Here is a 14,861-nt window from a genome sequence, read left to right as displayed (position 1 = left end):
GACTCACCTGGGCGATCCAAGATCCCTAACCCTAACTCTAACCCAAACCCTAACCCTAGCCCCAGACTCACCTGGGCGATCTTGGCGTCCTCCTGTAGCTTGCGGAGCTTGCCCTCGTTGAGGGCGATGAAGTCCTTGAGCATGGTGTTGTGGCCGTGCATGCTGTACTCCCTCTTGGTGAGGTCCATGCCGCGCTGCAGCTCCCGCACGTCCAGCAGCACGTTGTCCAGCGACACTGTACACACACACACACACACACACACACACACACACACACACACACACACACACACACACACACACACACACACACACACACACACACACACACACACACACACACACACACACAAAAAATAAGGCCATGACAACAATATATATATATTTTTTTTAAATATGGTTAAAATATATTTCAATATGTAAAGAACATTTTTGGCTTATTTCGAAATGTAACATATTTGTCGGGTTCGGGGCCAACAGCACCTCCACAAGTGGGTCACAGCAATGACAACGTTTTGTCTTCTAGAATCTTCTAGAACCTCACCTGCCGCAGCCTTCTCCACGTAGTGGATCTCGTTGTAGAACAGAGACACCTGCTGGTACTTCTCCCTCACCACGTTGGCGATGTAGTGCAGCAACGTCTGCTTGCGGTCCGTCGACTTGGTGTCCAGCAGCTGAAAATAAACCAAATCAAGAGAAATCGGGTTCATGAAGATTCACATTAAACTAGTGGCCATCTTTGTTCTGAGTGCCAGATGAGTAGGGATAGGAAGTCCCGGAAGAAGGCCCATATAACGCCTGAATAAGGCCGTAGAACTCAGATTTAAAGGGAGTGAGGGAGGGACGTACCAAGTCTAAACTCTGTAGTTTGAATCCGTACACGGCTCCTCGCTTGCCACTGTTCATGTAGTTTCCCAGTGCCAAGATGATCTGCAAATGAAGAGCAAACATGCATCGATTCATCATTAGTATATAGGACAAGATGTTGTTCATCAATCCCAGAAGGGACATTTGGGATATGCATGTGTAGATATCAACATCGTGTTGTCGCCCTTTTCTGAACACAGAATCGTCCCTACAGCGCCTTCAACGTCACACCGCTGGGGGTTGGTTCTCACCTCCAGGATCTTCTTCAGCTTCTGGGACGACTTGATGGACACAGAGGCCGCGATGACGGCGTGGAGTTGCTGTGGGCCGTCGGGAGAGAAGACAACGTTAACACGAGATGCAACGCTCCTCCAAGTCTCTCTCCCACTCCGATGACCCAAACGAATCACAAACAAACTGCCTTGACTCTTAAAAGATAATACTTTTATAATGCCAGGAGGAAAATTCAGTTTTACAGGACCAAATGAAAGGAAGAAGAAAATGGCTTTACATATCAGTTCCCTGAAAACAAACAGAAATTCCCCTACACTTCTCTGTCACTACAAACACAGCAGCACCCTGTAAGATGGAGGAGTAAGAGCGAGAACACGCAGACTTTTCATAAATTTGTTTGTGGCACAATAATAGTTTCACTCCTCTACTGCTACTTCAAACCCTGTGCTGCTTCCTCCTGTACAAACCCTCATCATCATACATTTGTGAGGGTTTGTACAGGAGGAAGCAGCACACAATAATAGTTTCACTCCTGTACTGCTATTTCAAACCCTGAGCTGCTTCCTCCAGTACAAAGCCCAATACTACAAAACAAAAGCGCATTCTCCGCATCTCACCGGCGTGAGCATCTGCACGCTCTCGGTGAAGTTCCCGATGAAGGTCATGATGGTCATCTTCTGCATGAGGCGCTCGATCTTGCTGAAGTGCAGCATGAAGCGGTCCTCATTGGTCAGGCTCTCCAGCGGCTTGCGCTCCTTCTCAAACTGCCGCATGATCTTCACCTCCATCTCCGTGGGCTGGAAGCGCATCAGGCACTCCACGTAGTCCACGGGCAGCGCGCGCAGGTCGAAGCTGAGGGCGGGACGGGGACACGTGGCTTAAGGTTAGACGCCCTGGTTACCTCCTCAGCCGACGTGGCTCACAGCGATTTCAGATCTAGTGTCGTTAAGGAGCAGGTAGGGGGGAGGGGCATCTTGTTCTAGGGTTGGGGGGGGGGGGCGCGGACATTAGAGAGGGGGGGGGGGGGGCGGGAGGATCGAACCCACAACCCAATCCCTTACCACTAGACTACACTTCCCCCTACACATTTTTTCCTTTTCCAGAATCGATTTTCTAAATAAATGGTTTAAAAAGATTTAACTACAATGAAAAACGAACCAAATCACCCGTAGGTTTAGTGCTCCTGCTCATTTACACACACATTTTTGATTAAAAGAGAATTTCCGATAAAAAATGCACACACACGATTGTCAACAACTCCCCAACCATGCGTATAACGGGCGTTTCAGAAAAGCATAACTTATTTTGAAAGGGCTTACATTTGAATGGACTTGCTGATCTCCTCGGGGGTCTTGCCCACCTTCCTCAGCGTGATGGCCAGGTTCTTGGCCCGGTTGGAGTCCAGCAGGGACACCTTGCTGGGCCCCTTCTGGGGCACCTTCTGCTTGCTGGAGGTCACGTCGAAGGCCTGCCCCTGCGCTTTGGTCTTGAACATCTCCTCAAACTCGTCCACGTTCAGGTCCTGGAAGAGCACAATGGTCAACGGTTAGTTCTGCTCATCCATCATCATCACATCAGTAGTGAGCCTCTCAATATTGTGTATCAAATACGTTTGTTTGCTTAATATCTCTAGCTATTAATCCTGTGTGTACGGTAGTCTACTATTAGATTTAAAGTTTAAATAACGTGTATTAATTACGTTTGTTTGCTTAATATTTCTGGCTATTAATCCTTTGCTTAAGGTAAACTACCTTTAGATTTAATGTATCCATCTGTCAATGTCATACTGTGTCCATACTTTCTGTATCTCATTCTAATCTTACTATGGTGCTGTCCTTCTGCTGGGACCTCCACAATCCCACCTGGGATTCATTCTGATACATGTTGTGTTACCTCCGTAGATATCTCAGTAGAGCATAAATTTATTGTATGTCGTAAGTCCTTGCACTTAAAAATAATGCTTAGCAATGTGTAGCGTCTTATCCTAGCTATCGTTGTTGCATACGGGGAAGGGGTTAACCAAACAAATGTAAGTGCTTGGCTCTTGTTTCTACGAACCTTCTTACTGTACCGACAGCGATAAATTGTTCCTCTCTCTTCGGACAAATCTACTTATTATAAGTCTCTTTTGCTAAAAGCGTCTGGCCAAAATTTCATTGTAAATGTAGAGCAGATGGCTTGTTCTACAAGGCCAGGAGGCGCTACCTCCAGTATTCTCTCATCGTCGATCTCGTTGAAGACGGTGCCGTTGATTTGGTTGGGTTTCAGCGCCACCCAGTTGAACACGGGCATCCTGAACTTGGTCTTGATGGGCTTCTTGATCTTCACGGCTGGGCGGCACAAAAGAGAGGTTAGCATTTAGCATTTACACGGGGGGAGACGTCAGCTGCATGCAGACACACAAACACGCGCAAACACACGCACACACACACACACACACACACACACACACACACACACACAAACCAGACACAAACATGCAAAAGGGTTCTGGTGGTGGAGCTGGTGGTGGTGGAAGAGAGTGGAGGAACGACATGCATACTGCAAAGACCTTCTCATATATATTTAGCATATTAATGTCATTTCAAAATTATCCCAGAGTTGCCCTTAGCTTGACTCTTTCCATGTCCCTACTCTTGGTTCTGAAGAATATCTAGAAACATATCCTCATTAGAGGAGAGTCAACTTTTGAAACTTTTGGATTGTACTGCCTTCAACACCAAGATTAGCCTAGCACAGCTAGATACCTAACCCAGCGAGATACCTAGCCCAGCTAGCTACCAGGCCCAGCTAGCTACCTAGAGCTACCTAACCTAGCAAGATACCTAACCCAGCGAAATACCTAGCCAAGCGAGACACCTAGCCAAGCGAGATACCTTACCTAGCTTTACCTAGCTAGACACCTAGCCCAGCTGGATACCTAACACAGCTAGACACCTAACCTAACTAGATACCTAGTTTCTCCAGACATCTAAAGGCTTTATTGGCTGGCATGGCCTCAAGGAGGGGCTTATATCAGAGCCGGCCGGGGCTGAAGATAAGGGATGGGAGTGGATGTGGCAGGAATGTGGCAGTCAGGTTTTGACACAACACATTCACAAACGGCCCCAAACACACACACACACACACACACACACACACACACACACACACACACACACACACACACACACACACACACACACACACACACACACACACACACACACACACACACACACGCTTATCTATTGCTATCATCGGCCTGCTACAGCAAGTCCTGTGTCTCAGCCTGCTAGCACTATCATTTTTAGGTCAACAGTAACATTTAAGTCTGTGGCTCACAAATACACACAAAGATATACACACAGACTGAAACGGACAAGAGGTAGAACATCTACAGGGTAGACCTAGAGAGGAAAATCATGCAGTTTGAAACATGGTACTTTCCATAGTTGTATATAAAGTATAAATCAGAAATCCAAAAGATCACGAAGATTGCGAGTTTTTAGTATTTTGTTTTGAAGGCGCATGATCCACCCACTTATATGTGGTATGTGAAAATACCATTTTCCAAACATGGACAGACAGAGAAGGTGGTCTAGACAGACAGCAGAGAGGGGAGAATAAACAGGGGAGGGTTCGAAGACCAACTCAGACCTACAGAACAGTTTGATGGGTCCCTCTGGAAGTCGGACAAAAAAAAGGTTGAAAGAGAAATTTAAATAGAAATTATTTGCAGAATGAAAGCAAGAATCTAGAAAAGGCTCTACATGCAAATCCCTCTAAAAGACATGTTTCACTGTGTCACTGCTAACAGGAAACACTGGTTTTTGTCTGTGCCGCAAAGTTATTCCCAGTTGAAGTTTGGAGTGCATTCCCACGTCCCTGCGGCAGTGGTGATAAAAGCCCCACATACACATTAACACTGAGGCATGCACCATACAGCCAGAGGGCTCCTCTGTGTGTGAATCCTGGCTGACTGTTTCTTTCTATCTCCCGCAACAATCTCAGCACAAACATATTAGTGGCTGAGTCACAGATAGCTGCTCCCCGGTGAGCGACCTAGACAATACAGCCGGTCACGCGGGCTGACCACTCCAAACAGAGCCCTATCACACCCGCTGTCCTCCACAACCCCCGAAACTGGGCTAGTTGAAAGGGCCCGAGATTGAGTCGAGATAAGAGCCCTCGTTTGAGATTGCACTGATAAAAACCCAACCGACTAAACCCCCCAAACAATCAGTTCCCGTTTGCCGACTTCAAACATTGTTAAAACCAATCCTTGCATCGCTGAGATGTGATCAAACATCACGCACTTCAAGCACAGATGCCTTCATTGTGTCCATCATGACGTCATTCCATCAGGGGTACTTTCACAGCTCCAGGTGAGCTCACCTGCGAGGCCGGAGTTCATGATGACGGTGGGCGTGCCGCCGCCTCCCGGGAGCGGAGGGGGAGGCGGGGGAGGCATGGACCCCCCTGACGAGGGGAGGGGAGGAGGAGGAGGAGGTGGGGGAGGAGGTGGAGGTGGCGGTGCTATGAGGGAGTCGACCGGCGAGTTCCCGTTTGGCACTGAGAGAGAGAGAGAGTGAGGGAGAGAGAGAAAGAGAGAGATGGAGACAAAAGAAGGAAGAGGGAGGGAGAGAGGGAGAGAGTGAAAAAGAGGAAGGGAGAGGAACGAAGGAGAGAGTGAGAGAGAGAAAGAGTGGGCGGGAAAGGAGGGAGTGAGAGAGAGAGAGATGGAGAGGAACAAAGGAGAAAGTTAGAACGATAAAATGTAAATGTAAAAACATAAAAGGGCAAATCAGAGAAAAGGGCTAACTTTTCTTTTAACCTTACCATAATTGAATCACTGAATCTTTCTTTTAGCACTCTTCGAAACATTACAAAAGCTTTGAATTCATACTCCAGTGGGCATCGCTTTATGGAACCACCAGGCAGTGACTAATGTCCATTTACAAGATTGCTTTGGAAGCACACCCTCCCGCCCTCTAGTGGTCACAACGCAATCAGCGCCGCTTTACACCAGCGTAAACCTACCCAAGCCGTTCATCGGAGGAGGTGGAGGAGGAGGGGGAGGTGGCAGCGGGGCCAACATCATATCCCCCGTATAGTTCAGGACCCCGCCTCCCGGGACCCTGCCCCCCTCCACGCCGGGCGGTAGTGTGAGAGCGCCGGTGCCTGCGGCGCCCGGGGCCGGGACGGAGGCGTCCCCGTGGCCCTTCTTGTGGCCCTTGAGCGTGCCTTGCTTCTCCAGCTCCTGGATCTTCTTCTCCAGGTTGCCCTGGCGCTGCAGCGTGGCGTCCCGGTCCTTCACCATTTGCCGCAGCGTGTGCACCTGAGAGCTAGCGTCCTTGTACACCTCCTGTTGGTGGGGAGGGAGGCGGGACAAAGGATGAGGATGAGGATGGTGATGGTGAGGATGTTGATGGTGATGGTGATGATGATGATGATGTGGTCAGGATAGTAGGGTGATTAAAACAATTAATAAAGTTGAGTAATGAAGTGAAGAACTTATTGTTTGGTGAAAGTTTACAACTGGTGAGTTTGGTGAGATTCCTTGGTGAGGTCAGCTCAGAGTTGAGGTTGTGTTTCTATACATTTCCATACATTCAAATAATCAGTTCTGTCAAAATTATATTCGAATCGCCCTGGATGTTTCTAGGAATGTCAAATATAAAATCTATAATACTGAATGTTTTGATGCTGAAAAATAACATGATGATTATATACGCTCACTAGCTCTAATCACTATCCAGAGAAACATCATCTAAACATTCATGTCTTCCAGGCGGCTGACCACACATGGTGGAGACTGGGTGGGAGACTGGGTGGGAGACTGTGTGGAGACTGGGTGGAGACTGTGTGGAGACTGGGTGGAGACTGGGTGGAGACTGGGGGGAGACTGGGTGGGAGACTGGGTGGGAGACTGGGTGGAGACTAGGGGGAGACTGGGGGGAGACTGGGTGGAGACTGGGTGGAGACTGGGTGGAGACTGGGTGGGAGACTGGGTGGAGACTGGGTGGGAGACTGGGTGGAGACTGGGTGGAGACTGGGGGGAGACTGGGGGGAGACTGGGTGGGAGACTGGGTGGGAGACTGGGGGGGGACTGGTTGGTAGACTGGGTGGAGACTAACCCGGATGACTTCCAGGTCCTTGTTCCGCTGCATCAGCTGCTTCTCCAGCTCCACGATCTTGGACATGGCCTCGTTCTCCGTGTCCTGCAGCTTCTCTGACAACTGTCACACAGCAACCGGGGAGTCAATGAGTCGGCCAATCAGCATGAAGATAGGGGTAATAGCTCCTGGATACTGGGAGGGAAACCCCTACCGTATTGATCATCCTTGCTCATTGATCAAATATCATAGTAGAAATAGAGAATAGAAGAAAAAAAAATATTTTTCTTTTTTTTATTTTATTTTGAAAAGATATATAAAAATAACAATAATAATAATAATAATATATGAAATATATATATTTTCTTATTATAAATAAATAAGTAAAAATAAGCAAAAAGTAGAAACACAAATATATGTGAAGGCAATAAAATATAAAATGCATGAACTATGAATGCTTCCATAAAGATGCATTGAATGTACATGGAGAACTAAGGAGAACCGTAGGACCGGAGGAGGGTTCTCACATGGGACATGTTCTCCTCCAGCTCCTCCACCCGCTCCAGGGCGGCGTTCTTGGTCTCGGCGTCCTCCAGCAGCGCGCCCACGTCGAACACGTTGTCCAGGTACGCCTGGATCTGCACCTGCAGCTTGTCGCTCTCCGTGTGCTTCAGTTTCTGGAGGGAGGAAGCGCGCGCACGCACACGCACACACACACACACACACACACACACACACACACACACACACACACACACACACACACACACACACTTTTAGGGTCCGGATGGATATTCAAGTTTGAGAGTCCAAAACGAAGGAATCTCTGAAGCTCAGGTGCTTATCATTGGGTCTGGCTTCAGAGAGCTCAGAGAATTCTAGAGTCTGATTTGCAGGGAACTGAAGACACCTTTAGTTGTCTTTTCACAAAAGCTCAGTTGTTTATATTGTTTGTGGGTTTATGGTTTAGTGCACATTTTCCTCATGTCTTCCTATCTGTTTGATAGATCTAGTGGGCTACCGCGTTGGATACACCTTATCCCCATGACAACCTTTTAGGTTGACACATTTGGCCCAAGTCTGCATTATTATCACTATCTCTCCTCTCTTTAGATGGTAGATGCACGGCCCTTCTTGTCTCCCACACTCACGTCGAGGTACTCGTCCAGAAACAGCTTGGTGAAGTCGTACTGCAGGTGGACCCGGAAGTTCATGTCCTCCACCGAGTGGACCACGATGTTGATGAACTGCATACACGCCACCTACAGGGGGGAACACAGCCTTGAGCTTGGAGGGGGGGGTTGGGGGTTTAGGCTGAACGACCACCTGATGGATAACCTGACATGCAAATTCTGGCTCGAAAGATTCATTACTAAATACAGCAGGGACAGCAGGGACAAATTATTTGATTAAAAATAATTCTTGCTCAACATGTGCATCTAACATTTAATTAAGTATCCATTACACAGTACAGACTGTACAGACAAAACCTGGTGGCAGCATGCAAGCATACACAAACAAATGAGCCATGGGCAGCCAATGGGCAGCCAATGGGAAGCTGATGGGCCTTAACCACCTAGCGGCCGTCTTGGCTTTATCTTCTCAAAGCTAGCTGGGGGGGGGGGGAACTGAAAGCGTCTACATTCATGGCCGTTAGGTGAACGAGGCCCACGGGCGTCTCTACAATCTGATCAAAGGGATTCTCCTCTGTTTAACGTCAAACTCTCCTCGTCTCACAGCGCACATAATGAACTTCCTGTGTGAGGGGCTGAGGCCACGCACTCCATGCGTGACGTGGAGAACACCATGGAGAATGTGTTTGCTTTCGCACTGGTGTCAAATGACTGGCCGCCCACCAAAGGGCCCTCAGATTGGACTTGTGACTTGTGGCACACAAGGCCTATTCAAACACAGCATCTGTTGGCCTCTGGCCCACTAAATCAATGACACAGACACACACACGTGTGTATACACACACACACACACACACACACACACACGTGTGCACACACACACACACACACACACACACACACACACACACACACACGTGCACACACACGTGCACACACACGTGTGCACACACACACACACACACACACACACACACACACACACACACACACACACACACACACACACACACACACACACACACACACACACACACACACACACACACACACGCACACGCACACACGCACACAGCCTTCAGTGGAGAGGCATATTGGGAGGGGGGGTTGGGGGTGGGGTAGGGAGAATTGGGGGGGATTATGTATAAATGCCACTTTTCACAATCGCAAAGTCTGTCAGTCGTCTCCGCCAGGCTAATTAGCAACAATCAGCTCTGAGATTGATTCAGCACGGAGCCGAGGCTGAAAGAGCCTGTGTCAGCTCCAGGTTGATATAGGCTCTGTCACGCAGCCCCCCTCAGCTCCAGGCTGATATAGGCTCTGTCACGCAGCCCCCCTCAGCTCCAGGCTGATATAGGCTCTGTCACGCAGCCCCCCTCAGCTCCAGGTTGATATAGGCTCTGTCACGCAGCCCCCCTCAGCTCCAGGCTGATATAGGCTCTGTCACGCAGCCCCCCTCAGCTCCAGGTTGATATAGGCTCTGTCACGCAGCCCCCCTCAGCTCCAGGCTGATATAGGCTCTGTCACGCAGCCCCCCTCAGCTCCAGGCTGATATAGGCTCTGTCACGCAGCTCCCCTCAGCTCCAGATGATATAGGCTCTGTCACAGAGCTCCAGGCTGATATAGGCTCTGTCACAGAGCTCCAGGCTGATATAGGCTCTGTCACAGAGCTCCGGGCTGATATAGGCTGCTGTCCTGATAGAGGGTTAGGGTTAGGGAAGAGAGGCGCACTGTTCCCTACCATGAAGTCAATGTTGTTGTCTTCGTTCCTGAAGTGCTCCATCAGCTTCTCGAAGCGCTGCTCCTCCACACACACCTGCGGGGACACAACAAACACAAAGGGTTAACCTAATGTTATACTTGTAGACTTGAAGATGCATGTCATGAAGGAGCAGGCAGGGGTCAGCGGTCAGACTACTACAGGTACACTGTGGGCATGGGGACTTGAACCCAGTAACTTTGGGCTGGCCACTTCACTCTCTTTGTGCGATTTACCTGTAATTCATGAGCGACCCGCCTCCCCAACACGCAGCACTAGTGCCCGTTTTATTGTCCACTCTTGCCTAAGTGCACTCAGTACCTCCACACTGTAATCACACGCGAGTGCCTGGCCAGTTAGTCTCTAGTGTGGACGCACACTCCTCTCTCGAGTGCAGGAATATTGTTTAATGAAATAGAACACTGTTGACGACCGCACTTCCTGACATCCACCACTCACCAACCGTACAGGATAACACGACCAATACCACACATTTGGTGCATTGTGGGTAGTATGCTTAGGGGCATTGGCCTCACTGTACTTTATAATTTATACTTAAAGATTAAACAGATAAAGGGGATGATACAACCGCGTGCCCTCGAGTCTGAGCAGCGTAGATAACAAAGTATGCGGCGATGAGAAGATGGAGTAATTCCCCCATAAACGTCCGTACTCTCTCAACACCAAGGTCTCCTGACTCGCTCCTTCTTACTTTCCATCCCTCCCTCCCTCCCCCCCCCCCCCCCCAGACGCCGCTTGCTTTGAAAGAATCGTGACCCATTTTCTCCCTTCTGTCTGTAATTACCATAACTAGTAGGGAGAGGGAGAAAGAGAGAGAGAAAGAAAGAGAGAGACCTAAATAAATGAGGGGGAGAGGGGCGGAAGCGTGGCTGTGATGCAGAAAAAGTTAACAAAAGTGAAAAAGAGTCAAAGAGAAGAGAAAAAAGGGGCGTGAGAGAGAGAGAAGAGGGAGAACATAAGCGAGAGACAAGAGACTTTGTGTGTCAGAGAGCGCTGGGAGGCAGTGGTGAGGAGCAAGGGGAGACGAAAGAAACCCGGGGACAGGAAAGGGGGAGAGAGACAAAGGATATGTATCCAGCGACCTGTACTGCACACAGGTCAGGACACACACACACACACACACACACACACACACACACACACACACACACACACACACACACACACACACACACACACACACACACACACACACACACACACACACACACACACACACACGTGTGTCAAAAGTCACAAAACATGCACAGAGAGACAACCACAAAGACACAGGGGGAGATCAGAGGGAAAACTAAATAGATCCAAAGGAAACAAATGTTCTGCTCTAACGCCAACGCGACCCAAGAGGAACGATTCATTCAGCGGTGGGACATCATTTCATTAATAGCCTGTTGACCGGGATGTTGCTCTCTGCTACAAAAAAAAGGCCGGTGTCAACGGAGTGGCTGTCAAAAGAGAAGGTCACCCAAACTGTCCCTTACAGCGCAAAGTAACACGCACATTTTTTAAGCAGTTATTCCAGGTATTTGGTCAGAGCCGAGATGGTCCGACACGGTGTGTGTGTGTGTGTGTGTGTGTGTGTGTGTGTGTGTGGAATGAGAGAGGGGTAGATCAGAGAGTCTGCTGGGCTGCATTCCTTGGCCATGAGTCACCTTTTGAAAATTAAGATGATTGAAATACCCCCCCCCCTCCCTCCCTCTCTATGTCCCTCACACACTCCACCTCACTCAAACTCTATGTCCCTCACACATACTCTACCTCACTCAAACTCTCTCTATGTCCCTCACACACACTCTCTACCTCACTCACACTCTCTCTATGTCTCCCCCCACACACACACACACACACACTTCCAAGTCACTCCCTCCCCCGCACTGTGTGGCCCGTACCTCTTGAAAGTTGTCGAAGGCGGAGAGGATGATTTCGTGGCCCCCTCGGACGAGGCACACGGCCGCCAGCAGCTCCAGCACCAGAGCTTTGGTCCTTGAGGGAGAAGAGGATCACATCACCACAACACAGTGAGAAGACAAGATGGAGGACACAGTGGCAGAGGAAACCACCCAATGTCACTATAGGCATGGTTATACGGTGTGAAAACAACAGCGTAGAAACTAAATGAAGAAATACTCAAATAAAGTATTTATCTGCCAGGCCCAAACAATGAGGCTGCCAGTGCCAGAGATTTTCTAAATGGGAGGTTGATGCAAATCAGCTGTTATTTGTTTTGTAATCCAAGGGGTTAAACACGCATGTAAACATTATTGTTGCATGTAATCCTCTGGCAAACAGAGTGGGCTAGTGTGAAAAATGTCAATGCCCGTTTGTGAATACATGCGTGTGCTTGTGTGTACAGTAGTGCACGTGTCTGGCATGTGTGTGTGTGTGTGTGTGTGTGTGTGTGTGTGTGTGCTGTCAGACATGAAAGGTGACATGTGTAGTGAGCCTTCACAAGTGCTTGAGGAAAAAAAAAACTGTTGCACAGAGACCCAGAGGGGAAAACCCTACACACACACACACACACACACACACACACACACACACACACACACACACACACACACACACACACACACACACACACACACACACACACACACACACACACACACACACACACACACCCGCCAACGTAAAAGCCAAAGGGCGCTTCAGAGGGAGGGCAGCGTGTTGCGCTCCGTCTGCTGGCCGTCTCCGCGCGGCAGCTGGCGTTAGCGCCGCGGCGGCGCCTGCCAGAGCTCTGACCTTCCCGGTCTCCCTGGGCCCCATTGCATTCTGGGCGAGAAACGGAAAAAACCTAAACCCTGCTCTACTCTGGACCAGGGAGTCCAAGAGAGCAGGTGCACCCAGGCTTCATCAAAAGGCTGCTGTGTGTGTGTGTGTGTGTGTGTGTGTGTGTGTGTGTGTGTGTGTGTGTGTGTGTGTGTGTGTGTGTGTGTGTGTGTGTGTGTGTGTGTGTGTGTGTGTGTGTGTGTGTGTGTGTGTGTGTGTGAGCCAGTGAAAGGCTGGCTGACCCCCAGCAGCAGGTTTCCAACGGCCTACCCAGAGGGATAAGATGGGAGGGGGGGGGGGGGGGGGGGGGGGGGGGTGGCGTGCAGTAGGGGGGGCTTACCTGGGGTTCTTATTGTTGAGACTCAGAGCAATTTCATTCACAGCGTGTGCGTGCGACATGACCATGTTGAAGCCGTACTGGATGCATGGAAAACACATGGAGGGAGGGAGGGAGAGAGAGAAAGGAGAGAGAGCGAGAGTGAAAGAGATGGGGAGAGGAAAGTGAGAGAGAGCGAGAGGAAGAAAGAGCGAAAGATGTGGAGATGAAAGTGAAAGTGAAAGTGAGAGAGAGAGCGAGAGAGAGAGAGAGAGAGAGAGAGAGAGAAAAACAGAATTGGCAAAAGCAAACAGAATGGGAGAGAGGGAGATAGGGAGAGGGAGAAAGTGATAAATAACAAAATCTCAAAAATGAAAGACCTCAATTTACATCACACACACACACACACACACCAGGAACCTGAACAATGAGGTGTCACAGGAAACGAGACGCGGAACTAATTGAATGCGGCCCCTAAGTGGCGTGCATGTATTGATGAGGGGCCCAGCAGGGCTGGGGAGGACGGGGGAGGACGGGGGAGGACGGGGGTGGACGGGGGGCCGGGCTCACCTGGTAGTTCATGATGGCTCGCAGGCACATGATGCACACGTGGACGTCGTCCTTCCGGCACACCAGCCGCGAGTTCTTCAGGGTCCGCCGGCTGGGGAGCGTGTTCGAACTGCAACGCGCCGCAGAAAACGTGAGAAGACTATTTGTGTGTGAATGACAACAGGGGAAAAAAAACCGAAAATAAAAACACACATACACACACACACACACATACACACACAAAGGGTTTAGGTCACAGACACAATAAATGAAAACACGAGCTTGTAGACCGGGGTGAAGAGACACACCACCAGGAGGACAGATGTTGTTTGTCGACGGGCCACCCGTATGCCCCGTCACAAAGGCGCCATTAAACTAGTAGGCTGCGTCGTGTTCACACACACAAAAGGCCATATAACCAGCACTGGCCCCCCCCCCTCCCTCCCCCCACACCCGGCAGGACAGAGGGGCGACTCCACTCCCATGTCTATTGTTTTAAACCCGACGATACTACGATACTTGATAGAACCTAACGACCGGTACAATAGAGCAGCCTCATTAGCATGCAGGGCCCGTGATCTGGGGGGCGGCTTTGTTCACACAAGACCCATACGGGGGAAGGGGGGGGCCGGGCATTTTCTTCTTCTTCTTCTTCCTGCGAGGCTTTCACGATAAAAGCATGAGAGCAGGGGCGGCGACTGTGGTGGTTTCAGGCCACGGAGTGGAGCAGATCAGGGTGTTAAAGACGGAGCTATTCTGAGAGCCTGGTCACAGGGTGCTCTCATCACCAGACTTCTGGGAGAAAAAACAAACAAACAGTGCGACCTGAAATAGAAAAACTGATTCATTCTCCGTCTGCTCCCGTGCCTCTGATTGTGACTTGGGTCACAGTGTGTGTGTGTGTGTGTGTGTGTGTGTGTGTGTGTGTGTGTGTGTGTGTGTGTGTGTGTGTGTGTGTGTGTGTGTGTGTCTGTGTGTGTGTGTGTGTGTGTGTGTGTGTGTCAGGTGTAGGTATGATATAAACCAACAGGTTTGCAGTATAATATATTATAAAATAAACCAACAGATGGGCTTGGTTTGAACCAGCCTGGGTGGTAATGAATGAGCATTCAGAT

At 49.6% G+C, this 14,861-nt stretch overlaps 1 protein-coding gene across 4 annotated transcripts in view; it reads right to left on the bottom strand.

Annotated features, from left to right (window-relative positions):
* Nucleotides 1-14,861, bottom strand: part of fmnl2a (formin-like 2a) — a 51,670-nt gene that overhangs the window by 6,927 nt on the left and 29,882 nt on the right. For all 4 annotated transcript variants that reach the window (XM_084478505.1, XM_084478507.1, XM_084478506.1 and 1 more), the window contains exons 7-22: nt 13,768-13,876; nt 13,222-13,298; nt 12,002-12,095; nt 10,074-10,148; nt 8,351-8,461; nt 7,727-7,876; nt 7,221-7,322; nt 6,124-6,448; nt 5,479-5,655; nt 3,307-3,431; nt 2,421-2,623; nt 1,719-1,953; nt 1,119-1,187; nt 850-930; nt 545-674; nt 72-235 (exon numbers count right to left, since the gene is read on the bottom strand). In XM_084478505.1, the coding sequence (XP_084334631.1) occupies nt 72-235; nt 545-674; nt 850-930; nt 1,119-1,187; nt 1,719-1,953; nt 2,421-2,623; nt 3,307-3,431; nt 5,479-5,655; nt 6,124-6,448; nt 7,221-7,322; nt 7,727-7,876; nt 8,351-8,461; nt 10,074-10,148; nt 12,002-12,095; nt 13,222-13,298; nt 13,768-13,876 (2,227 nt within the window). The remainder of the gene's footprint in view (nt 1-71; nt 236-544; nt 675-849; nt 931-1,118; nt 1,188-1,718; nt 1,954-2,420; nt 2,624-3,306; nt 3,432-5,478; nt 5,656-6,123; nt 6,449-7,220; nt 7,323-7,726; nt 7,877-8,350; nt 8,462-10,073; nt 10,149-12,001; nt 12,096-13,221; nt 13,299-13,767; nt 13,877-14,861) is intronic.

Source organism: Micromesistius poutassou (genome assembly GCF_964030765.1).
Source record: "Micromesistius poutassou genome assembly, chromosome: 14".
Taxonomy (NCBI): domain Eukaryota; kingdom Metazoa; phylum Chordata; class Actinopteri; order Gadiformes; family Gadidae; genus Micromesistius; species Micromesistius poutassou.
The sequence above is the reverse complement of the archived record's forward strand: the minus strand, read 5'-3'. Positions and strand labels throughout refer to the sequence as shown.